Source organism: Botryllus schlosseri, chromosome 11 (genome assembly GCF_051294905.1).
Source record: "Botryllus schlosseri isolate E-star chromosome 11, Bs_hap1, whole genome shotgun sequence".
Taxonomy (NCBI): domain Eukaryota; kingdom Metazoa; phylum Chordata; class Ascidiacea; order Stolidobranchia; family Styelidae; genus Botryllus; species Botryllus schlosseri.
The window spans coordinates 19782059-19808400 of NC_137246.1; the positions used below are offsets into that span (position 1 = coordinate 19782059).

General features: G+C 40.7%; 1 protein-coding gene across 1 annotated transcript; it reads right to left on the reverse strand.

The window, feature by feature from the left end:
* Positions 1-873: 873 nt before the first annotated feature.
* Positions 874-26342, reverse strand: LOC145449779 (2-oxoisovalerate dehydrogenase subunit alpha, mitochondrial-like). The gene is made up of 8 exons (XM_080328205.1): positions 25504-26342; positions 24982-25146; positions 16977-17172; positions 16568-16728; positions 16367-16515; positions 7622-7825; positions 2829-3000; positions 874-2519 (listed from the first exon to the last, which is right to left on the reverse strand). The coding sequence occupies exons 1-8, from the start codon at positions 25594-25596 to the stop codon at positions 2343-2345; spliced, it is 1317 nt and encodes a 438-aa protein (XP_080184331.1). The 5' UTR covers positions 25597-26342; the 3' UTR covers positions 874-2342.

A 26342-nucleotide genomic window follows, 5' to 3' on the forward strand; every position in this document is an offset into this window, starting at 1 on the left:
ATTGACCGTGCGTTTTACTGAGCCTCCATTGTACTCTCACAAATAAATTGATCGCAAACGAAGTGATCGAAGCGCACGGCTAACGTTGGCGTAAACTATATAGTAAAGTAATCTAATAGCAAAATGTATATTTCTTTTCTCTGTTCTTAACTTAACCAAACCTCTTGTTTTAATGAAATTGGATTCCAACATGGTTTATATAGTCCTCAACCATTGGCGCAGACTGGTGAGAGAGATAGAGAGAGTCTTTATTTTTCATCAAACCAAAATACATAACACACGGCAGTGGTGGTGGTACAGAAGATATGCATGCACAGTATTCGGTATTAGATAGGAATGATCGATAAGACCGTGAGGGTCATCTAGTCTGATCACACCATCATCAAACAGGTACACTTGACTCTAAACAGTCTGGCTGTAAAAAATGTTACAGTAGTTGAAAAAAAAATAGAAGAAAAATTAAACGATGGTAGCAAATGATCAATGAAGCAATGTTTGGGCGAGGTAGGGCAACAGTGTTAGTGTAACGATAAGAGGTGATCAAGTAGGGCTTTTTTGAATCTATTATAGGGCAATTCACGGATATGTGGTGGTAATGCATTCCAGATGATAGGTCCCGAGTAGGCCTAGTCGATGGACCTCTTAGTTAAGTTGCTATTGGGTGGGGGTAAGTAGATATTTCCTTTAGACGAGGATCTCATGTAATGGGAGTGGACATTTTTTGCAGGCATGAAAAAGTCATCAAACACAGGAGGCAAACTATTGGAAAAATATTTGTGAATGACTTTTGATACTTCGAAGCGATATAGGTCGTCAACTTGCAAAATTCGGTGCTTACGGTAGTAAGGCGATAGTTTGGTACGTAAAGGTACAGATGAGATCAACCGTATCGCACGGTTTTGCAGGGTAACTATAATCCGAGGCTATCCAATTACTTACGTAGTTAAGCATTTCTACGTATATGTGAGCAATAAAGCGCCATATGTTGCATTTATATTTAACTCTAATATTCGTTCACGCAGGTCCAGAGTCAAAAACACTCAATCTGTATTTCAGACAGCTAGCAAAATGCAATGACGTAAGCATGAATCATATACTTCGAAAAGGCAACTTGACTTGAATTGTGACTTGTCTCGTGACTTGACTTGACTCGAGTCACCTCCAAGATTCGAGTGACTTGACTTCACTCGAGTCACCTTAGAAAATCGATTGACCTGACTTGACTTGACTCGAGTCAAAATGTGCAATGACTCGAAATGACTCGTGACTCGAAGGTTATAATGACTTGATCCCAACACTGCTGCAACCCCTCAAAATCAGTCTCAGTAGTCATACGAATGTAAATTTGAACCTGCAGATATGCAAAAACTGTCAGCAATCTACTTTCAAAACTCGGGAACATTGGTAGCCTACTGACGGGGTTAAACCATTGTACCGAAAGACGCAGTTTAAAAGTTGGTTCAATTTACATCTTCAACCCGTCGACCAGCACCGAACCCGACACCATTTGGATTAACCATATCGTGTCCAATTGTCCATCTATTCGAAATACGCGCAGGCCTACTTTTGATCTGTATCCCAGTGATATATCCCTGCTTTAGCCTGATGAGAATGGGTACATATTTGCACCGAAATACCTAGTTTGGCTAAAATGTTGCCAAGAGTGGGTTTTCATCATTTGCCTTTATATTTAAAAACGTTAATCAGCTCCAATCCCGATACACTTTGAAACGAGTTGATCGCCGTGTTCATGTCGAATATTGTCCATTTGTCTTTATTTCTTCGAAATGGCCTACACTTACTTTGTTCTGTGCCAGAGGGGAAGGGGTAACATTATTGCACCGAAAGACCGTTCGTGAATAAGTAGGGAAAATTGGGTTTACATCATGTTAATCCACAGCAAACCCGATACGTTGCGGATATGTATTAAACGAGGTGTTGACACATTTTAAATCCACATATAGGGCTACTATGGTCTATGACACGGTGGGAAGGGGGTAAATTATTGCACCGGAAGACTTTCGCGAAGATGTAGTGAAAAGTAGGTTGCGTTATGCGTCATGTTTCAATTTATATTCACAACACGTATATATAATAAAAGTACATGTATGCGTTGTTGAATCGACACGCTCAAGCAATAACAAGAAAGAGTTGTAGGCCTATAATTACAGTACATAACATCATGCATCAGCATTGGAGAGGCGTACGTACAGGTATAATATTCCCAAAACGAAGTAGGCTTGTTCATTGCCGGCAATATTGTGGTCACTGGTCAACCAGACCATATTCTATACTACTTTGAGTCTTTGACCATCAATATAGCCTGCGGCAGCCCCTCTGCATTAACAAAATGGCTCGTGGCTGCTCAGTGGGTAGTGCTGCGAATATTTTTTCACGTGTTCCTTCAGTTCGTTGAGTTGTGACTGCAAATGCGTCGGGACATCGTGGTAGACGTCCGTAAATAAATGCGTGGGCGAAGGCTTCAAACGCTTTTCGGCGTTAGTAAAGGCTTCCATTACCTGTAACAGGATATGAAAGCTAGCTTCCGTTTTCTTCGTCTACTTGGTATAGAAGGCCTACTGGTACATGCTTTGAAAAACCGAAGCTTATACTTCTAGTCGAGCAGAAGGATACGGCATTAATTCTATCTGAGTATACCAACATTGACTATACCTTCACTACCTCTGGAAATAGCAACGTATATAATCAGAATCGTGTTTAGCTGCATCGGCAATACACACAACGCAAAATGCAGTAGAGAATGCAAAGAAAAAAGTGGGTATGCAAGAGCATGACAAAGCCAACAAGCGCTTAATGCATGCACTCACCTTCCCCTTGCTTGTCTTTTTCCATTCTTCATCTTCGGCACTGTCCCATATCCCCGTGTTATTGATGTAAAGTCGGAATCGGTCGATCGGCGAAAGGGCGTTCTGCCAGTAATTGACCTCATCGGGCGTCCGATAAGCGTTGCCATCATGGCTCGTACTATGGTGTCCAACTCTTCAAATTTATTGGGAAAAATACATTATTAGGGGCAGTATAGTGGTCAGTAACGAAGTGATTCTAATTTTCCGAAGTACTCAAACTCAAGTAGTTCTCCCCTACTTGCAGTACTTACTCAATTAAATACTTATTTCCGCCATACTTATACTTCGTCAATTTTTGTGACTGACTATAACTTACTTTTCGCTAGTTACAGTTTGTCAAGTATATATGATATATGCTCTTCCAATAAGAGAGAGAATGAGACCTTGACGGATATATTCAGGGACTGTTAATGCGTACACGCCGTACAGTCCAGAATTTTCATGCTTCACGCGAAATGTAGAGTGACCTTTGACCAATCTGTTTCCACGAAAATCTCGATCAATATACTTTATGCAACGGTTGCGTGGTTCATGTGCGCAAATTCAGGTTACATAATCGTCTACTACACAGTCGCATCTGGGCTGCATTTAAAACAAATGGTTGTTTAAAATATGTTTTAAACAGTGTTTTAAACAAAGGCCTTTGAGATTTTTGAAATATTTTTTCAAGTTGTAAAATTAATATTTGTGTAAATACTTTTCAAAAAATATGTTGTATTCGAGCCTACGGACAATTACCACCCGATATAGCCGACGTTTATCGATATGGGATGGTTGGAGGAACCCACAAAATAGTCGGTTCAACAGCTATAGTACAGATATTTCGTCAAAGGAGCTATATTTACCCTATATTTTCAATTATCAATGTCAATCCACAAGGACGTCACAATTGAATATTCGTGACGTTGTGGCTTTAAAAAATAGAAAATAAAAAATACAATAATAATCACGTTTTAAACAAGGGCTTTGTTTTAAACATGTTTGTTTAAATTAATTTTTGTAAGTAAATAGATCTCGGAAATGCATTTGGAATTATATGATCTACGCTATTTACATTTGCCTTCCTGATCGCACAAAGAGGTAATCGTATCCTATATAACTTATCCGCATAGCTCATCGTCTTTTTATACCACTGTTCTATTGCAAGTCTATCATATGAAGCGTCGAGATAGTGCAGTGGTATAATCCGCGGCTACAACATCAATGGGTGCGCGTTCGAGTCCGACCGAGGTCGACTTCCGAATTTCGATACCTAAGTGTTGCAGGTTTACTTAGGCTCCTCCTCGTCATCTCACCCGCGTCAGCGGTGTCTTACAAAAGCCTAGAGGTGGGCCGTGCTATAAGTCGGCAGTTACGGAAAATAAAAAGCATATCGGCCTGGTGTAAATGACCATAGTAGTCGACAAACACCATGAATACCCCAAAACAAACAAACAAAGCTATCATATGTATCGCATGATGGATGAGTCCTTATGCTGTTGAAAATATGTACAAACTTCAGCCATCCGTCCTCATATGTCAGTTTTCATGAGCCATCGTATTTATGACTGCTATTCAAAACTGCTTATCGAAGACAGTAGATTCTACTCCCACTTGAAGTAGTTTCGGACTGCTTCGATAATCACTGCTTATACTCGTATAGTTTTAGATTTCTGAGTCGCTACTTCTATTTGAGTAGCTTGTTTGACTATACTTTGACCACCTCTGATTATTATTATTTATAGATGTGTGATTTTCGTTCGAATTCGCCCGGTCGTTACTATATTAATATAACGCGCGTAACAGAATATGACCGCGTCAGAAACACCCTCGAAAGGCTGGGAATAACTCGCAATCGATTTGCCTCACTGGGACACGAAACTGCCCGCGTTCTCGAATTAGGTCAGATGTGATGCAACACCTTACGGAATTGCCTAGCCCGGCGAAATTGAAGGGTGACGAAGTCTCACTCTCTTGGGTGGCGAGATAGCGCAGTGGTATAATCCGCGGCTGCAGGCTGCGGGTTCGAGTCCGACCGAGGTCGACTTCCGAATTCCGATACCTAAGTGTTGGAGGTTTACCTAGGCTCCTCCTCGCCACCTCATCCGCGTCAGCGGTGTCTTACAAAAGCCGTGGTATAAGTCGGCAGCTACGGAAAATAAGAAGAATATCGGCCTGGTGTAAATGACCATAGTAGTCGACAAACACCATGAATACCCAAAAAAACAAGTTTCACTCTGACTTGCTTTTCAGTAGATTCAACACTTCAATACAGTGTTGGGATGACTCGAGTCAACTTTTTCGTATGACTTGACTTGACTCGAGTCACTTTGCAAAAATGACTTGACTTGACTTGACTTGACTCGGCGCTTCAAAAATGCGGATTGACTCGTGACTCGGAGCAAAATTTACGAGTCACTTTCAAGTCATCAAGTATAAACGGTATCAATCAAATCACTGTATTTTGTGTATGCTCGTATTGTTCGCGATACGCCTGTGTCACTCGTGAGAGTAACCGCGCATTCACTGAATGTACGTTTGAATGATGCTCTATTATTGCATCACAAATATATTGACCACAAACGAAATGTTCACAGGTTACGTTGTCGTCGTCATAGTAGTAGTAGTAGAAGAAGAAAACAATACCAATTACCGTACCTATGTTTCTTAGACGGCTCAGTGCTAACATTGCACAGTGATCACCTTTACCAACCCTCTTGTATGATTCAAATCAATAGCAATTTGTTACAACTTCTCGAGGCTTCTATCTATTCCAGCGGTTCTCAACCGGGGGTCCGCGGACCCCTAGGGGTCCGCGAAGCAATTTCAGGGGGTCCGCGAGACCTCAAAATTTTGAAAATGGTTAATAACCTAATTTTTATTTTATTTTTTAATTTGAGAAAGCATGAGGCAGATTCGCGCCACAACTTGTAAAACCTCATGACTAATATCATCATCATAATCGTCTGACATAAACTACCGTAGTGAGGAAACTCATCTTCATTGCCAGTTTTCCAATAACCTGCTGATACAAATTACAAACATATTGCTGTATAGAGACGTTTTGTTGGGGTTTGTGGAAAAAATAAAAATATGGAGATAGTAACGTCAATCAGGTTGACTTCGTAATGTCTGCGAAACCTTCTCGATTTGAAGTTGTCAGTCTCATCAAATTAGTTGCGAACAGTCGTTTGAAATAAAAATTTCCGAAGTATTTCCATAAATTGTCCCAAATGCAGGAACAGCTTCTTGGAGGTACAGAACTTTAATATACAATTCAATAGTATATTCATATGGAAATGAACCCGAATATTTTTGACTGACACTCGTCATAAATGGGACAATGATATACCTGCTCTTAAAGCTCGGCTATCAGATTTGGCGCATTCTTATTGCGGATGCCCTATCGACAAGGCTGGTTTTTTGATGAACAAGGAGTGTTTTGTTGCTATCAAAGCATTACGCTCCAACCCTGAAATTCATATCACCAGTTATATTGGTATGCAGCCTTGTCTTAATGTTCGATTGTTCATGGTCGAAAATGTTTGCTCGTAAATAAATATCTAAACCCGAACAGAACAAGTCGTTTCATGACAGTGTTTCTCCGGTTGGAGAATTTGGATCCATTCTTTGGAGCATAAAATTTGTCTATACTTTTATATTAGGATGTTACTTTGACGGTAGAAACTCTCTGCGGGCCGATCAAAATGCCATCGCGGGCCGTTTGTTGCCCGTCCCTGCGCTAGATGCTGGACGTGATATGTTCATAAAATATGTGTTTCTTCATTTTGGTGCCATGAATGGTGCGATCACACCAAAAGTATCGTCGAAAGCGTTATGCGTTAATATTGCATTAACCTCCATCATTCTTTGCGGAAATGATTTTCGGCACTCCTCGTTCATATCAAAACGAAGACGCGGATTTTCAAGACACGACAACGTACTTCAGGAAATACAGCAGCAAAATTAGCTTTGAAATAATAAAAGTCCACCAATTTCTACATAAATAGTATGATGTTATCTTCAAGAAAACCATTATTTTGCCGTTTATCACAAGCCCACAGTTCATATTTGCACAAGACAGATGAAGGTTACACCATAATAGAGCTAAAATTGAACTAAAACTTGAGGGGGTCCGCGAGTGTCCGTGACGGTCAAAAAGGGTCCGCGAAGCCGAAAAGGTTGAGAACCACTTCGATCCTATTGGCTGATATAAAAACAGACTGGAGCATAGCTATATAGTTAGTCGCGTATTTTATTTGCGGTTCTACGTGTGCGTGATAGACGCCTTCTTGCATGCATATTGAACTTTATATTAGTTATTTGATGTAAGATAAATGGCAAATTATTCTGTCTTTCACACATCAGCTAGCAAAATGTAATGACTTTGAATCGTCACTGATACTTCAAAAATTCAATTTGACTTGAATTGTGACTTGACTCGTGACTCGACTTGACTTGACTTGACTTGACTCGAGTCACATCCAAAAAACGAGTGACTTGACTTGACTTGAGTCACCTTCAAAAATCGATTGACTTGACTTGACTCGAGCCAAAATGTGCAATGACTCGAGATGACTCGTTACTCGAAGGTAGTGACTTGATCCCAACACTGCTTCAATATAAGTATTATAAGATAAAGCAAGACTTGGATAAATAGATATCCTTCAAATTATAGCCGGACAATACAGAATTGATCAATTCCGTTGTATTTCCATATTATGAAAGCATCTTCATCAGAACCACTTATTTTAGTTGACATGCACCAAGTTCACCTGTAAGTCATAGCCTCGATCAAGACGGGTCGGCTTTCTTCGATAGCAATTTGTCTTGCCTTCTTGGTGGCGTTATATACTGCAATAACATCATTACCGTCAACCCTCACGGTAATTATGCCATAGCCAGGTCCCCTAGCGCTGATTCCGTCCCCTCTGTATTGGTCGCAGGTTGGCGTAAATATGGCGTATCCATTGTTTCTACTGTAACAAAATATTTATCAGAGATGAGCAATGAGCATGGATTAGGACAGGGGTTCTCAACCCGCGGCCCGCAGACGCTTGTTCTGCGGCCCACGAGATCTTTCAATATGATCGCAATTACTACCGGCACAGTGTTGTTACATATTAATTTATCTCTTATCGCACCGTCTCTGTTTCGTTTGATTTATTCTCATTCTTCAATGTCTTCTGGTTTCTTGATATATGGTCGAGTTTAGATTCTTATTGTTTTGAATAGGTCTTCGGACAGTTCCAGCTGGAGTTATACATATCACCTGATCTTAGAAAAAGCGTTGCTAGCTAGGTCTCATGCCCAGCAATCCATATTTTGAGGCATTGTCGAGATAGCCGACGACGTTAAAGACGCATGGTTCAAAATTGCTTGGTATATCGCTAAATCCATGAATTCTGCTAGAAAATGTGTGTTTTCAACAAAACGTTACTTTACTGTGCGAATCTCCGCTGTTTCCGGAATTTAGCAGCAAGGACAACTTCACCTAACAAATTTCGAAGCTGCAGTTGTCTGATTCAACCGTGACAAGTAGAGTAACAGCAATGTTAGTTGATCTTTTGTCGCATGTTTTGAAACACGTTGCCGCGTAGACTACTTTAACCCAGTGTTGGGATCAAGTCACTACCTTCGAGTCACGAGTCATTTCGAGTCATTGCACATTTTGACTCGAGTCAAGTCAAGTCAATTGATTTTCGAAGGTGACTCGAGTCAAGTCAAGTCACTCGATTTTTGGAGGTGACTCGAGTCAAGTCGAGTCAAGTCAAGTCAAGTCACGCGTCAAGTCACGATTCAAGTCAAGTTGCCTTTTCGATGTATGAGGCATTATTACGTCATTGCATTTTGCTAGCTCTCTGGAATACAGATTGCGTGGTCATTGATTCTGAAGCAATGAACGAATATAGAGTTCAAGATACACGCAAGAAGGCGCTGTATTGCTCACATGAACGTAGAACTGCTAAACTAAAAGTAATCGCATCGCCACAGTTTATAGTTACCAGCCAAAATAAAGAATAGAGAAACGAATTGATAAGAGGCAATACATTACCCATTTACAAATTGATATGATACAATTCGAGCCTACGCCAATGGCTGAGGACTATATAAACTATATTCGAATTCAATTTCAATAGAACAAGAGGTTGGGTTCAGGTAAGAACAGACAACAGAAATATACATTTTACTATTAAATTACTACACTATAATGGTTTACAATACCGTAAGGTGTAAGCTTCGATTACTTCGTTTGCGGTCAACTTATTTGTGAGAGAACAATGGAGGCTCAGGAAAACGCGAGATCAATGAATGATTGGTAACTCTCACGGGTTACACCACGTTTCGCGTACAATCCGACCATATGCAAGATACCGTGATTTTTATCGACACCAATTACTTGATGACTTGAAATTGACTCGTGAAATTTGCTCCGAGTCACGAGTCAATCCACATTTTCTACACGCCAAGTCAAGTCAAGTCGAGTCATTTTAGCAAAGTGACTCGAGTCAAGTCAAGTCATACGAAAAAGGTGACTCGAGTCTGACTCGAGTCAAGTCATGACTCGAGTCATCCCAACACTGATCTCGAACAATCCGAACATAGGCCTACACAAGATACAGTGATTTATTCGACACCGTTTACTTGATGACTTGAAATTGACTCGTAAATTTTGCTCCGAGTCACGAGTCAATGCGCATTTTTAAAGCCTCGAGTCAAGTCAAGTCAAGTCATTTTTCCAAAGTGACTCGAGTCAAGTCAAGTCATACGAAAAAGTTGACTCGAGTCTGACTCGAGTCAAGTCATGACTCGAGTCATCCCAACACTGCTTTAACCTATAGCATTGGACAAAATCCACGGACATTGCAACGTTAATTGTATTGGAGTATTCTATCGGAATGGATATATTTGTAGACGTAATGCTGGCCGGGCACACGTGGGGGGAGGGGACTAGCAAACAACATCAACTTGACAAAGCTGACTACTGAAACTATTGGTGCAGGGCATCAGCCATGGAAGGAAAGGAGAAGGGTTGATTGGTTTGCTCAAAAATTACCCCGAACATGAGACGTCTTCTCATATCACTTGGAGCTCAAAGTGACAATGGACTCTGTAACGAAAAAGTTACCGTAATTTTATACTTGCTCGCTCACGCATTGAAAGAGAGAGTTTAGTTCTCTGGTACAAGGGTTTGAAGGGGCACACTGCACATACCGACTTGGGAACGAATGCAATGCACGCTTCATGAAGGGATTAACTTGTTCCGTCAGAAGATGACATAATCTCACTAGAAACAGCAACTGAAAGCTTACGAACGCTGTCCATTAATGCTGTAGAATGCATACAAATGTACTAAATTACCATATACGACTGGTAAATAGGCTATATTAGCCTAAATATAAGTGTAGTCCACAAATATACGGTAACAATGTCCTGCGGCCCGTAGCGATTTTTGCTGCGAGATAGTGTAATGGTTATGCGTCCGGCTTCTCGTGCGGTAGGTCGTGGGTTCGATCCCCGGCCGGGTCATACCTAAGACTCGAAAATTGGTATCCGCAGCTATCCTGCTAGGCGCTCAGCAATCACGGATAGCATGGAGGAGAAAATAAACGGGGGCGCAGACTAGGACCTCATGGCCGTATCGCAACTCCGTCGTCAAAGCATCTCGATGGTGCAGACCAGTGCTTTTCAACCTGTGTGACGGTTCGCATTAGTGCGAATGAAAAAAATTTCAGTGCGAATGACGAAGGTGGTGCGAATAGTGCGAATGAAAATCCGGATCAAGTGCGAATGAAAATCGTGATTAATTGTTAACTTTTCTAACGTGGAATAATTCAAATAAACCTAATAGGAAATTTAAGATCAGTGTAACATTTGTAGTTGCGACACAATTGTAAAAACTTAACACGGTGCACCACTAATCGTAGCTCTCATAAGCCGAAGTGAATTAATATTAGAAATAAAATTAAATTTATTACGTAACCAAAAGCCGGGTTTGGAAGCTGGTGTGGCAGTATAAAGATCTCTACAATCTCTATAGTGGCAGTCATACAGTATATATCAGCCCGTCTGAGCCTGTGACAGGCTGGAAAAATGACATCAAATTGACTTTCTGCTTTCTTTCGCTAAACAGTCATCATATTTTCGTAATAACTGTTCGATTAGCGCGATGCACGAGGGTAGTAGTAAATACCATCATTACAGACTGACATTGGCAAGTTGCTGTAACGCAAATCTTTACCCCTTTAAGGGTTATTAAAGAATGGACCGCAGAGGGTATCATTTTGGGTCGACACGGCTCCAGAGCTATCTGTTAATATCTATGTAATATTTTTTGAATTTATTGCAAAAAATCCTGCGATCGTTTTTACATATCCAAGATCACTGTGTTGGGTACTGTAGCCAATAAGCGAGACACGCATTAAATATGGCTTTATCATGAGAATTCATGATAAGATTTGTTCGACTGTTTTTTTCTTGAAAACATGGTCGAAGACCGTTGGGATGAACTAGTGTAGGGGTGTGCAACGAGCGAGATCAGACCTATGAGACTCATTCATTTCGAGGCCAACCCCTTTTGCGTCGGGGCACATGAAGACGTAAAGTATTGGCGAACAAACCGCTGATAAAATGCGGTGCCAAAACCATAAGCGGCAGCAAAACCTCGGCTAAAAAATGACCGATGCTGGATGGCCAAACGTTTTGAGATGAACTGGATATGATGCTCCGTTGTCGGCACGGAATAGTCGCGTTCTTGCAATCTGAGTAGACAGCAGTACAACTGCGATACGCAGAGGAATTTAAATCGCCCTAATTTGGAATAGCGTGCGTCATGCATCTTTTGTAGAGCTGTGTTGGGTAGAATTGTGGTGTGCGCGTTCTTTATGTCATACATGCCCGTAAAGTCGTAGCATACTACTGTAATATTAAAAATAAATTCCTTTTCATGGGTGAGGTTCGGGTCGCGAGATGCCACAAAAACTCAGATTTTGGTGGTAGTCTAAAAGCTGCTTTGCCGTTATTAAACTGTCATGAATTCTCAAGTTAGATAGAGTAGAGTAAAAGACAAAGTATCGTGAGTTATTTGCTCTTCTCATAAACTTGCGAGACAGAAGTTGGAGCAACATATCATCAGGTAGCGAGCTCTATTGTGCCTACTCTCCTTGATCGTTTTGCACCTTATGTCTCAAAGACATAAGGCAAAAGCCTCAACAGAAACATGTGTGTTTTTCATTCTTTCTACAAACTGGAGCCTCGCGGAACCTTTGTGTCAGCTCTCAAAAACGATTTCCGCCCGCAAGCATTTTTCACTCGCGAAAAATACGCTATATTTTGGATAGGAGTGCAGAACAGATTTTAAGACCTGGCCATCCAAGCACTAGTAGACGTTCTTGTAACACAAATTCCCAACAACATTATTTGGCCGGGAAGGGTTTTAATGAAATAATTGAAAGCAAAACGAGCAAAAAAAAAGTTGCCTTTTTAATGAGACACTTGGTAGCTTAAGCTACATAGCAGCCAATTTGTTGCACATCTGAACAACATATTGTTAAGTAGGCTTATCTTCATCTTCTCTTTGTTATAACAATTTTCGATTAGTTTGTGCGAATGAAATTTATTTTACAAAAAAAGTGCGAACGGAGCTCAAAAAGGTTGAAAAGCACTGGTGCCGACGAAAGAGAATATCATCTCTCTCTCTCTCTCTGTTAAGATGCGGCCGTTATGCAAGGAAAGTTGAGAACCCCTGGATTAGAATATAGATTTGAAATAAACGGATTTATGAAATTTTGTCAGATTTGGATTGGATTAGAATTGGAGATTTTTTCTGAACGGATTAAGATTTGGATTGGATTTACCGATTTTCTGGGAGATTGATATGTTGTGTGGCGCATGGCGACAAACTTTATTAAGATAAGTTAATAATGTACTTATGGTACACTACACTACACCACACACTACACCACACTACACACTCGGTGCCAATGGACATGAAAGGTGCAGCCCTATGCTAAGTTATCTTGAATAGAGAGAATTTTTGGTTGTGAAAGAATAATTTCTAATTCATCCCTTGCATAAAGTAGCATTCTTTTTTCAAATTAGAATCGGATTAGGATTGGATATGGATTTGAATAAACAAAAGTCCTGGATTAGGATTTGGTTTCGGATTAGCAGCTTCGGATTTTGATTGGATTAGGACATAGAAATTCCGAATCCGCTTATCTCTGATATTTATGCATATTGCGCATGCCTGAGATAATGGCGTTACTATGCCATTACTATAGAGTAAACTGCCACATCATTGTACTTCCGTTCATTATCCGGAACTATTCTGATATTTTGACCCTACGCTGGCATCTGTTAGAGAATTAGGGCAATGTGGGGCACAATGGATATACGGGCACGATGGTACATCGTGAATATTTTTAAAACCCGACATTTCACTTCGATGATTTAGTAGTGTCATATCAGCCGCAATCCTGATGCAGTTTGATTTCGCCAGGTTCGCTGCCTTTGTGAGAAATTGACGAGTTGCCTAATGCTGCTAACCTGCGTAAATTTAGGCTACATCGCTACCTTTCGATTGTGTTTTCGGCAGAGGTTGTCAAAGAAGCCAAGAAAGCTACTCAAGTAGAAGTAGAAGTAGCGACGAAAAATTCGACTCCAGTACGAGTGGAAGTACTTCTTCCATAAGCCACCTAAAACTACTTAAAGTAGAAGTAGAATTGACTGACTTTAAATCTACTCAAGTAAGTAAGTAGTTGTGAAAACGAGCGTGATTCGTTCGCATAGATTGTCAAAAGCTGCAAATTAAGCTATGCGAAAGGTGCAGAGCTTGATTCATATTGATGCATACCAGGAGGTATCCAATTTTCGACAGCATAAGCATTTGTCCGCATTATGAGATGAAATAATAGTATTGATATGGAAATGCGACTCTAATCCTCTGTTTACTCGAACAACCCGTTTTAGAAAATATCATGGTATGGCGCCCTCCCCCATATTATAAGGCCCCTAGTCTAGTCGAAGAGCAATACAGAGAAGTTGTTTCGGATACGGTGTAAACACTTTGCGCGATAAAAAATATGCTGGATAGTAAAAATGCCATATTGTGCAGCTTTATTTCCGGAAATCGAATGCATTACTACACTTGCTTGTATCCTTCAACATGTATGTTCTCCAGACAAAAGAACTGGTACTAATTAGAACTCAAAGTATGATACTGGAAATTAAAAGTGAAATATAAATACTACTTCTAAAAGCGGAGAATGAATTTCATGTCTTTACTCCAGAAAGTTTCAAGGTGGTATGCTTAAACAGGTCTAAAGCTAAAAAATATCAAAGTCCACTTTCTAGATTATTACACGCCATGGACTGCTAGATTACGATATGATAAGTAAATGCTGGATTGCGAAACATCAGTTTCACACATGATTGGCCAAAATGGCCATATATACTGCGATGAATTATTTCACATGGGCGACAATGCGGTGGGAACAGAACCACGCAACCCGCTACCTAAATTATATTCACCGATACTTTCGTGAAAATTTGTCATAACGTAACTATACTGTGCGCGAAGCGCAACGAAAGTTCTGAGATTTACTTGACTTTTATGAAAATTAAATGTTGGTATTCCGTGAAACAGCCCTGAAATTCCTCAGGCTATCTTTCTTATTGGGGGGTTAGACTATTTCTACTTGACAAACTGAAAATAGCGAAAAGTAAGTGAGTAGATCACAAAATATTAGGAAGTAAAAGTAGAAGTAGCGAAAATCATATCTACTTGAGTGAGTACCAGAAGCAGAGGAAAACTACATGAGTACTTCGAAAAAGTAGAAGTACTTCGTTACTAACCACCTCTGGTTTTCGGTGGGTTGGGTATGTCTCGTTTGTTGATCTTGTAATTTGGACACAACTTAGTCAGAGCCTTTTGTATTCGCACTCCTATGTTATTCTAGGTGCAGTAGCTTATTGCGATATTTAGATTTTATGGGGAATTTTGCTCTGAAGAAGTGGGTGAGGCACATTAGTACAATTTTGCTGGGGCAAAATGGTCCGTTGAGTTCCAAAGGCAGATTTTACAAAATTTATGAGTGGCGAGATAGCGCAGTTGCAACACCAATGGGTGCGGGTTCGAGTCCGACCGAGGTCGACTTCCGAATTCCGATACCTAAGTGTTGGAGGTTTACCTAGGCTCATCCTCGCCACCTCATCCGCGTCAGCGGTGTCTTACAAAAGCCTAGAGGTGGGCCGTGCTATAAGTCGGCAGTATCGGAAAATAAGAAGAATAATGTAAATGACCATAGTAGTCGACAAACACCGTGAATACCCCCCCCCCCCCCAAAAAAAAAATATGAAAACCAACAGAAGAGTGCGCAGAAGCAAGACCGTCAACAACACTTCCTTAAAAAGCATCCCGTGAAATGTCACGCAATAAATGGAGGGCATTGGGGTTATTTTGCCCCCCCCCCCCCAGTACTCAATGTGGATAGACGAGCCGGCAGCGATCTTGATACAGGTTTCATTACGATTCCAAGCCTCGGGATGTAAACATAAACCGGTTTTGAACATCTGATGATCTATCCTTTTCTTCAACAGTTCTGAGGTACTTGCTAACTGATGCGGCGTTTAATTTTTTAATACTGATACCTGGCCGTATGTTGACCGCCCTGCCCAAGACGGTAGTTGCATATTGTAAGTATTGTTAATACCTGTGTGAGTAAAAGGTATTGGAGCATTTCCGTCACAACGAGTAGCTAATGGATATTAACATACGTGATCGCAAGATTACAAACGATATTTGACATCATGCAGATTCATTAACAAAACTTATCTTATCAGCTACAGAAAATATCGATGACAAATAGGAAAGGACTATTATTAAATCATAGAATAGCAAGGCTATGATGCCAGTCTTGTAATTAGGAAATTACAGGCCAAGTAGTATTTTGGAAGGGCTAAATATGCAGAGATGGTCAGCAATGAAGGATTTCGAGCAACTCAAGCAGATTTTTCCCCTACATGTCCTACTTACTTGCATCCACTTCATAGATTTTAGGCAAAAATACTTACTTTTTACATTTTGGATTTTTCAAAGTAGAAAGTATAGTTTTGCGATATACTTGCATCATTTTATTGAGAGAAATTTTCATGACATATGGTTGAAAGTACCCCTGTAACTACAACTAAATATATTTCCGAAAATTGCACCTTTATATTTGTAGTGGCATTGGTCATATATTGCGATAGTCGCGAAGACGCACACTAGAATTTCAAAAGTGGCAACCTAATACCGGCTAAAAGTATGCAACTCTTCGACCAAATTCACTTTTAGTAACTGCTTTTCAATGCTGACTAGTTTGACCATGCCCCCTGCTGTAATGTAGCAAAATCCACCATTGAAAACTATTGACATTATCTATTCCGGTGCCAATTTTCAACTTATTATAAGCATGGTGAAACATATTTCCAATTGTGAAATGCAATGACTGCATGAAAACTGAAAACACCAGACTCACCAAAAGAAAATACATGGTGCATCAAGAGTGGCAGCAAAATTCAAAGCCGCATGAGCATCACCTTCAGAAGCAGCCCCATCGCCAAAGTAGCAGATAACACACCTGTCTGGATCATCGCTAAGCTTCAGAGCGTATGCAGCACCTGAGGCCTGTGGTCAAAGATTGGTGCTAAACAGATCTATGGGTAAATGGATGCCTTACCTGGGGCATTTGAGTAGCTATGGTAGAACTAATGGTGTAATAGTTCAAATCTTTTGAACCATAATGCACTGGCAACTGTCTTCCTTTTGCGGGATCATTCGCATTTGAGTAACACTGGTCCATAAATTCAGACAACTGAAAACCCCTCCACATAAGCACACCTACGTATAGAAAATCCTAATTCAAAGATTGAGAGAGAGAGAGAGAGAGAGAGAGTTCTTTTATTCGTCAACCATGAAATATAGTAAAGGCAATGTCCACAAACATTCACGTCCAATAGTATACATTTTTTAAATTTTTTCCTCACTATAATTTGCACGGTATAGACTGGGAGACCCGATATGATTGATGGTTCCTTTCAAATATTTATAATTATCTCGAAAGACGAGTAGGCTACAATATTTCTTACCTGCTTCACGGTACTGTCCAAATACGAGATCTCTATCATCCAGTGCTGCAGCACTTCCTATATGCGTACCTTCTTCACCATAATTTGTCATGTAGAAGCTAATTCTACCCTGACTCTGAGCGTCGTACAAGATTTCATCCATTACTTCGAGCATTGTCATACTTCTGTACATCCTTAGCAGAGTGTCTGTGTCAAGCTGCAACATATTTGATGAAAGGAAATATGAATGATAATCAAAAATGGTAATAGGCCTATGTATTAGCAGTTATTACTATGTAGCCCAACATGGTAAAAATATATTGTCGAGGCTGGAATCAATCAATCAATCAATCGGCTGGGTCTATTATTTTCCATCCACATAACATAAGCAATGCATACTGCGATACACCAAACGCAATGCGATGTAATGATGAACGGACAGAAGGTGGTCGTAGGACCACGCGGTCTTTCAACCCAGTACTGCCTTCGAAACACAAATCATATCGAGTCATTCCACATTACTATTCTATTCAAGTCATTAGGTTGTATTTTGCGAGACGATTGAAGCACATAATGACTAATGAGTCGCTGAATATTCTGAATCGAGTAACGGATATTGAGCTAAAGGCATGAGAAAGTTTTAGATGGCGACCCAAATCTGAGTTTTATTACCATTTCGCGACCCAATCCTCACATCGAAAGAAGTGCGCATGCGCAATGCGCATATCTAATATTAGTAGGCTAAGCTAAGCTGTTATTGGGCCTGGGACGGGCATATATGAAATAAAGGGGCAGAAAACCAGGTGCAAGCTACGCAGTTTTATGAGACATGATTCTTTGCAAAATGTCATTGATTCAGTACGGTTGATGTCACTGAAATTTCTCTTTCATTGTATTTTTATTGCATGACTCTCTGCGTGCGCACTATGCTTAGATCAATGGTTTCGTCAGCCCGTTTTCTAGTCATGAACTCGATTGCAGAAAATTTTCAAGCTCACGGACTCCTAAATCATCGAAAGTGGCGATTGATTTTACAAAACAAAGTATACAACGTGTCTCCCGGGCGTGCGAAATGTTAGTGTGGTTTGGATCAGGACTTTCATAAGTTTTTTGTTCGACTGCCCGATTTTACCCGTTAAACGATCTCTCAGACGCGGTTGCGACTCTAATTCATACCCTTCCCGAACCACACTTTGCGAACCGCTGTTATAAATTGCTACCAGTCTACGACAACAAGCTCTAATCCATAGTTGTAATGACTCGAGTCGCGATTTTTTGGTGACTCGACTTGACTGGAGTCATTTTCTAAAATATGGTAAAATGACTCGACTCGACTCGAGGCAATTTGTGTATTGACTGGACTTGTACTCGGTCATTGCGCATGACTTGACCGAGTCATATGACTCGACACTCTAGGACGGCCAAGACGTATCTCGTTGTAACTTCAAAGAATAGTATGATAATATCCTATTGGTATTTCGTCAGTCAGTCGGGCCTACTAGTGCTTGTAAAATATGACCAGAAACTGTGTTAAGTTAGGAAAATTACCATATAATGAATACGAGTCATTCAATTTCACCCAAACAGATCGAGTTGTAAAAAAAAGGGTTATGAACAGGATTGAACTCGAAAATGCAGTGAACACCATGTCTTGGAGAACTCGGACTCGAACGTTTGAACCCTGACTTAGACTTTACTCGGTCGTGACTCGACTTGACTCGAATCAAAACTATCGAAGCTTCACGTTTCTGAACTAGTCTCGGAAAACGGAACAGCAAAAGTCAAAACGTGTTTGAAGTAGGCCTAAATAGCCATTACAATCTTTTCGTTTTGTTTGGAAATCATGTTTTATTGATTTTGCTCTTTTAACATTGCGGCTGAAGCACAATTCATTTTGTGCACCAGCACGATGTATTAGATGCGTGTGATAGGCTACTCAGGGCCGCGACCACCTCTAATGTTACCCTATATTAGGAGCGGCCAACCTTTTGGGCCAAAGGGCCACATGAGATTTACGCACCATTGTACGGGCCACATCAATCAGTTTTTAATAATATTTTCATCATTTCAAAACACCACAAAACTGCGATACAATGAAAAGATAAAAACATGTCAAAACGACTTGGAGTAGTCTTTGGGATCAGATACACACCTTGGCCTACGCAAAGTGAAGAAGAGGAGTGCACAGTGCACACTGAATGAAAAGTAAAGCAGAGAATCTAAAATGCAAGCGACAAAATGAGGTGGTATGTGGCGAAAGGCGAGATCGATGTTAGGTTGTGGTCCGGTGATCCTGAAGGCTGACTAGTATTCATTTAGAAGAAATTGCTTGTTTTCGACTTAAATGTGAACATGCTCGACGACTGTCGGATAGCCGGCGAGGCGAGATGCTGTTCCGCAATGTGGGTCCGGCATACTTGATAGAGCCATGCGTTTTCTTGTATTACATGGATACTGATGACCTTTTTTTCCGTACGATAGGAGCGAACCTGGTTAGGCGACGGTAAAAACAAGACTTCTGTCACTACGCATCAAAATCGATAACAATTATGTCACGAAAAGTCAATGTACGACGTACATACATCACTGTCATAACCGCGCGATGCGCGAAAAAATTACAAAGATAATTGAATTCGGTCAATGATTATGTCACTTGCATATGTTGCGAGTCGCCTCTGTACGCCGCTGGGAAAGGACATGATTGATCGGCCCTTGGACAAATGGACATATAAATATCGAAGATGCGTATATCATTTTGTACAATGCTTTCATCCCCGACGATCTTTCTGCGAGTGCAGACGCGGAGTCGTATGTTTAACGACAAGTTCTCTCATAATTGCGAATATAGTCAGACTCAAATCTGTAAATGGTCGTATTTTTTAATTTTCAGGAAGGGTTACCAATAGGGATGGTGTGAACGCGAGGTTCACGTTCGCGTTCTGTGTGTGAACCTCGGAAATTTAGAGGTTCGCGTTCACAACAGAACCTTGGTAGGTTCTACACAGTGAACCTTTTTCATATATTACAATTTTCACTTCATTACAACATCTTTGGTTCATATTTATTGCATTTCAACTGCGGGCCACTCCATGCATGGCGCTGGCAGCATTAAAAATCAACACTAAACGAGCATGCACCTTGACCATCTCAAATGTTTTACTTGCTTTGTTACAAAAGTTTGCTCGAAATATCCAGGTTTCCGTTTGTGACTCTCTGTTGTGAGTTTGGCCCGCAATCAAAAACATCATGAGCAAAATACGTAGTCAGCGAATGATGCTTATTCAGCCAATCAATGAAATTGATATCGTTTTCTGATGAAAAAAATCTAGCAGGCGTACGGGGTCAATCTTGACTTCGTATCTTTACTGCATCATTAAAACCAAATCCGTGCGATTGAAGTGTTGGCCACTGCTGTATAGTGTATAACTTCTTAATGGGGTAATATTTGTAGCAAGTATAGAAACCTATTTTACACTCAGCTCAATATCAATGTAGCGATACTCAGACGCCGAATACATTGTCCGGTCTGGTCTCGACCGTTAAGGCGTAAGTTTATGTTCCCTGGTAAGTCCTCGTCGAAATTGTTGGCAAAGCGACGGAAAATATTTATTTTATGGGAGTATTATATCCTTTAATTGCCTCAGTTGATACATTTAGGGCGAAGATAATAAAGTTGGATTAGCAATAAAGTCGATTAGCGCGTTCGTCAGGATTTATCAACCCAGGATTAAGGAAACCGGTTGATCGCGGCGCATAAAGTTAGTGTTAATCTCATGATTTAACAAACTGGAACAACTATAGATTTCTAGTTATGTATATAAACTGCGTACCATTCCTACGTCTAATTATTCCCGATAATTACCGTGCCGATTGTCTCCTAGGCAGCACCGTAACTGCCGCACCCCAAACCCCCCAATTGGGGGGGGGCCGAGCTCGAAGGGGGCCCCAAATTATTTCGTGAATTAGCATAAATTATAGAGTATTTTTTGAAAATTTATGCAATATTTTCGAAAATTTTTCGCGCTGCGCGCGATTTAAAGTTGCCAAATATCTTGATTATTTGGTACTCTTCCCCCAAGAAAAAACACGCAAGATTTATAGAAATGGACATATCGGCGTTGGCCATTAATACGCCACTACGCACCAAGATATATAACGATTTAGGACTTATTACATGCGACTCCAAGAAGTGTGCCAGAACGATCGGCAGCACGAAAAGCTTGGCCGAAACAGACTGCCCTTACGCAGACCGAAAACTTCGTTATATATACAAAACAATAGGTTTAATTGTCCATAGGCGCCTAAATGACTGGCGCCATATGTTGCTTCCTGTCTTGGCAATCTGAACCTCAGAAGACAAATACCATCCAGCAGGAAAAAAATATATGCCTGTGAAGAAATACCAATTTGAAATCGTGTGCGTCTTTCAGTTTAGTACGGTTGAGCGATTCTATATTTTTGATATAGCAGACAGGAGGTCACGAAATAAAATCATGTAACGAAGTCATACCAACGGGTCCGTCCGAAGATGTTTAATTATTATTTACGGGCCCTACAGTTTCAGGTAAATCTGATAACGTGAGCAGAGAGGACAAGATATTGATAGCAATATATTAGCAATTCCCGATCTTATTGACCGATTGTATCATGAATTATCGAAAATTTTCGCGCTTCGAGCTGGCTCACTAAACAGTGCAGCTAATTTCGTGGCAAAAGCGAACACTGTGATGAGGGGGTCGGTTTATCACCCTATGAGACCCCCAAACCCAAGTTTTTGTGGGGGGGCGAGGCTGACGAAGTGCTGTTTCGTTCCTGCCAATGGGTATACTCCCGAAGTTGTCTAATTATTATTGGGCGGTCCTACGTTTTAAAACATACCTCGCTCAGCTCTACCGGTAAATCTGATTACGTGAGCAGGGAGAGGATCAAAATTGATAGCAATATATATGTAATTCCCGATCATATTGCCTGATTCAATCATGATTTACTGAAATTTTTCGCGCTTCGCGCGTCTAGGCGGGAAAAGCTGATTCACCAAACGGTCCCCCAATGCAGATGTGAAATAGCGTCAAAAAGCGGACAGCCAAAGGGGGGTCTGGGGGGCGAAGCCCCCCAGAAGTTAGGTTTACCACCCTATGGGGGGCCCACGGCCAACGTTTTGGGGGGGGGCTGACGAAGTGCTGTTACGGCCCTGCTCCTAGGTTATGGCTTCACTAAACAACAATCACCGAATTATGTAGGACTACCCACCATTGCAAAGCGATATCCGTTTCTTAGCTGTACCGTACGAATTGGACACGACTTTCATTTCGCGACGATGATAATTCTACCTATCACAGTGGCAGTATCGTCGTCAGCAGGCTGCTATTTCATTATGGAGATTGTGGGATCTCTAGTTTTATTCACCAACTAGCAGCCAATATATAACGCATTTCCGCATTATGATGCAACAGATAACGCCACTTGATTGAAAACTCGGGACACCGCGACTAACCGTCGCGCGTAACCCTCTTCACCTTCATGCGTCGCGATTAGCAGTATTTAATCACACGGTTAGCATTCTCCCGGATCAGCACACTTAATTATCTCCGCCCTCAGCGACGTTTAAAACACCAATATGTATTTCGGCATTGTGTGGCCCGAGTCGTCACTAGGTATCGTGTACATTAGGCTATCACTTCATTGAAAGATAGGGTTGGAATTAGCAATATGACGTCACGTGACGTCATGAGGTTCACGTTCGTGTTCAGTGTTCACACAGAACCTTTCAAAAATTAATTGGCAATTGGACATATACGAAGATCTACGAAAATGTGTCTGGCCCTTGTCGACGCCAATGCGTCGGAACTGATATTTAAGTAATCAAGATCCCTTGCAAGCAGGCCTTGCAATTTCACAATAAATTACCTGCATAATTTTTTTTTATTGTAACTAATTTCGAGATGTACCTCGCGCGCCACTCAAAACCTTCCGCGGGCCACGGGTTGGCCGCCCCTGCCCTATATGTACCTACATGTAATTGTACATTTTACATCGATTTAGTCGACTTGAAATGGACTCGGAAAATTCCCTAATGTCGCGAGTCAATCCTCATTTCTGAAAACCGAGTCTGAGTTAATCAAGTCTTTTTGTCACGATGACACGAGTCGATCGAAAACTGTTTTAATCCAACATCCACCTCGATCTATTGCCCATAGTAGCCTAACAAGTGTTCAATCTTGAAATTTTTCGGCTGTCGGTCGGTCAGCCGGCCGGCATTTATCGCTATTTTGCATTTGCTTTCTTAAAAGACTTATCGGGTCTTTCCGTGGGCCTTTATGTAAGTCGTTGTAAAAGGGAATCCAGATAAACCTCCGTGCTACTGCTGAAACCAACCGGATTCACCTTGGTTGATTGGGAAGCGAGTGGCGCAGTTGGTTAAACACTGCAGTCACGACATCGATGGTTGATGGTTCGAGCCTCGGCTCTGCCAGGTTTCTATGTGTCGGAGGTTTATCTGGGCTCCTCATCGCCGATCCCGCTGTAAATACAGCGCCTCGAAAAGCCCAGAAGAAGAGAGAGCCGAACTCTGGAAAGATGGCAGCTAAAGACCAGAAAAACGAAGCAAGAACGCAGAAGATTAATGCAATTCATGGGCTGGGCGCAAATAACCATCTAGGCGATAAGCGCCAATGTTGTGAATAAAAACAAACAAACCTTGGTTGATGGCGCTGGGCCACGCCGACTCCCACTCGAAAGTGTAATCTAGCTAGTAGCTGAAATGTTGTATTTTTATCCACGACAATATGTGATGGATCAGCTCCATGTCAATATATTGAACATGACTATTGGAAAAAGGGTCATTTTTCCAAGTAGTTTTCCGTTGATTTGACCTTTTTTTAGTCAACCTCCGCGTCATATGCAGAATAAGCTGTCTCATCGTGCGTTTTTTTGGCCGTGTAGATATCTAAGATATCTTAAGATATCTAACATTTCCGCCCCGTATCGCCTCCCAATCGCCTCATTTGGTATTTTTGCGCTCTTGTTTTTCAAAATCGCCTACCGGGGGCGATATCGCCCACGTTGGAAACCATTGTAGAGTATTCGGTTCAGTTTACTAGCAATTTTCATCAGTTCGATACACCACAAAAATTGCGATACAATGAAAAGATAGGAAGGTGTCGAATCGACTTGGAGTAATGTTTGAAATCAGACACCCACCTTGGCCTAGGCGATGTAAAGAGGAGGCATGCAGACTGGATGACAAGTAAAAGAAGACAGTATAAAAAAGCAAGCGCCAAAAATGAGATGGCATGTCACGGAAGGCGAGATCGATTGGTCTGATCATGGTCCGGTAATCTTGAGGACGGTCTAGTTATAGGGTTGCATTTAAAACAAACGGTGTTTTAAAACAATTTGTTTGAAACATGTTTTAAACAGTGTTTTGAACAAAGGCCTTTAAAAAAATGGTTTTTTTCAAGTTGTAAAATAATGCCAGAATTGTGTAAATACGTTCCATAAAACTTGTTGTATGAGCATGCGGACAATTACAACCCGATATAGCCGACGTATATCGATATGGGATGGTTGAAACCCTTAAAATAGTCGGTTCAACATCAATAGTACAGATATTTCGTCAAACGAGCAACATTTACCCTATATTTTCAATTGGTAATGCCAATTCACTATGACGTCACAATCGAATATTCGTGGCGTCATGGCTAAAAAAAAAACATGTTTTAAATTAGGGTCTTGTTTTAAACATGTTTGTTTTAAATTGATTTTTGTTTTAAATGCAACCGTAGGTCTAGTATTCATTTAGTAGAAATTGCTTGTATTGCGATTTGAATGTGAACAACTGGACAGTGGACATGCCCGTCGACTGTCGGATACTGTTCCATATTTGATAGACCGATGATCTTTTAGGTCGATCATATGATAATTGGACGACGAGGACGCGCGTGTGTCGCACTTGTGCGCTTTTGTTTCCGGGGTAAAGAAGTCATTTAAATATTCGATGCAGTTGAGAAATATAATGAATACAAACCTTCGGATCTTGAGATTCATCAATCAATTTTCCATCTCTATTAAGGACACGATACACTGGAATGCCCTTTTTTACATCTGGCTCCAAAAACTCCAACTTATTAATGTAATCCGTCTTGAAACCATGATATTGTGGCTTGTCATGATTACCATCATCGATCAGCCCCTGAGAATGAATGGCGAAGATGTTTCAATAAAGCGATGGATAAACAGTGAGCTCTTGTCACAGTTGAGTAATACAAGCTGCAGCTATCAATCTTTAGATGGTAAGCAGGGACACCAAATTAGAAGAACAGTGAAAGACACGTGGATGTAAGAGCTCATTATAGTTTTAAGGTCCAGATATATATAGGGCTAACTGGAGTATGATGTGCATTTGCAAAAAATTACCAGTAACTGCTATTAATCAAGCTCATTTGTCATCAAAGAAGATTCAACTCTATTTCATGACTTTCATATGACATATGATAATTAATTGAAATAATATGTTAAAAATGCAAGAATGAATATCGGCTGTACTTACAGGTATTGTGGATGCTGCAACATAATTTTTCATAAATATCCTGCATCGTAATTTAGCGAACTGCAATGCAACAGGCGATATCACACGATGCATCTATCTTCATCCAGAATATTCCCCAAACCGTAACTAAACAATTAATTAATCGTCTGAGAGTATAAGCATGTGTGAGCTAGCTTTTTATTCCTATAGGGAAAGCAGGGTTGTAATGACTCGAGTCATGACTCGACTCGAGTCCGACTCGAGTAACGATTTTCTGAAGACTCGAATTGATTCGAGTCATTTCCTCAAAATATGGAAATGATTCGTGTCAATCTGTGTTATGACTCGACTTGGACTCGAGTCATTTGACTCGACACTCAGACGACCAAGACCTACGTTTCATTGTAATTCCGAAGAATAGTAAAGTAACCACACTATCGGGATTTCGTTTATTGTTACCTGTACTTGAAAATGCGACCGGCAACTGCTAAAAGTGAGGAAATTAGATGCGAACCATTCGATATCACCAAAATGAGTTATAAAAGGGTGGTTTAACAAGACTTTAACTGGAAACTGAGCAGTCATAATACCATGACTCGGACTCGACCTTGTAATCGCTGACTTGGAATTAGACTTGATTCGGTGGTGAATTGATGACTCGACTTGACTCGAGTCAAAACTATAAAAATGAGATTGACCTGTGACTCGGCGCCTTGTGACTTGGTTACAATCCTGAGGGAAAGTATATAGAATACTTGTCGATAGCCTATGGCAATAGCCTATATACGCTGCTCCACATTTATATCATTACCCAAAATAAACTCGATTACAAACTTACGAATTCTGATTAGGCACCATCT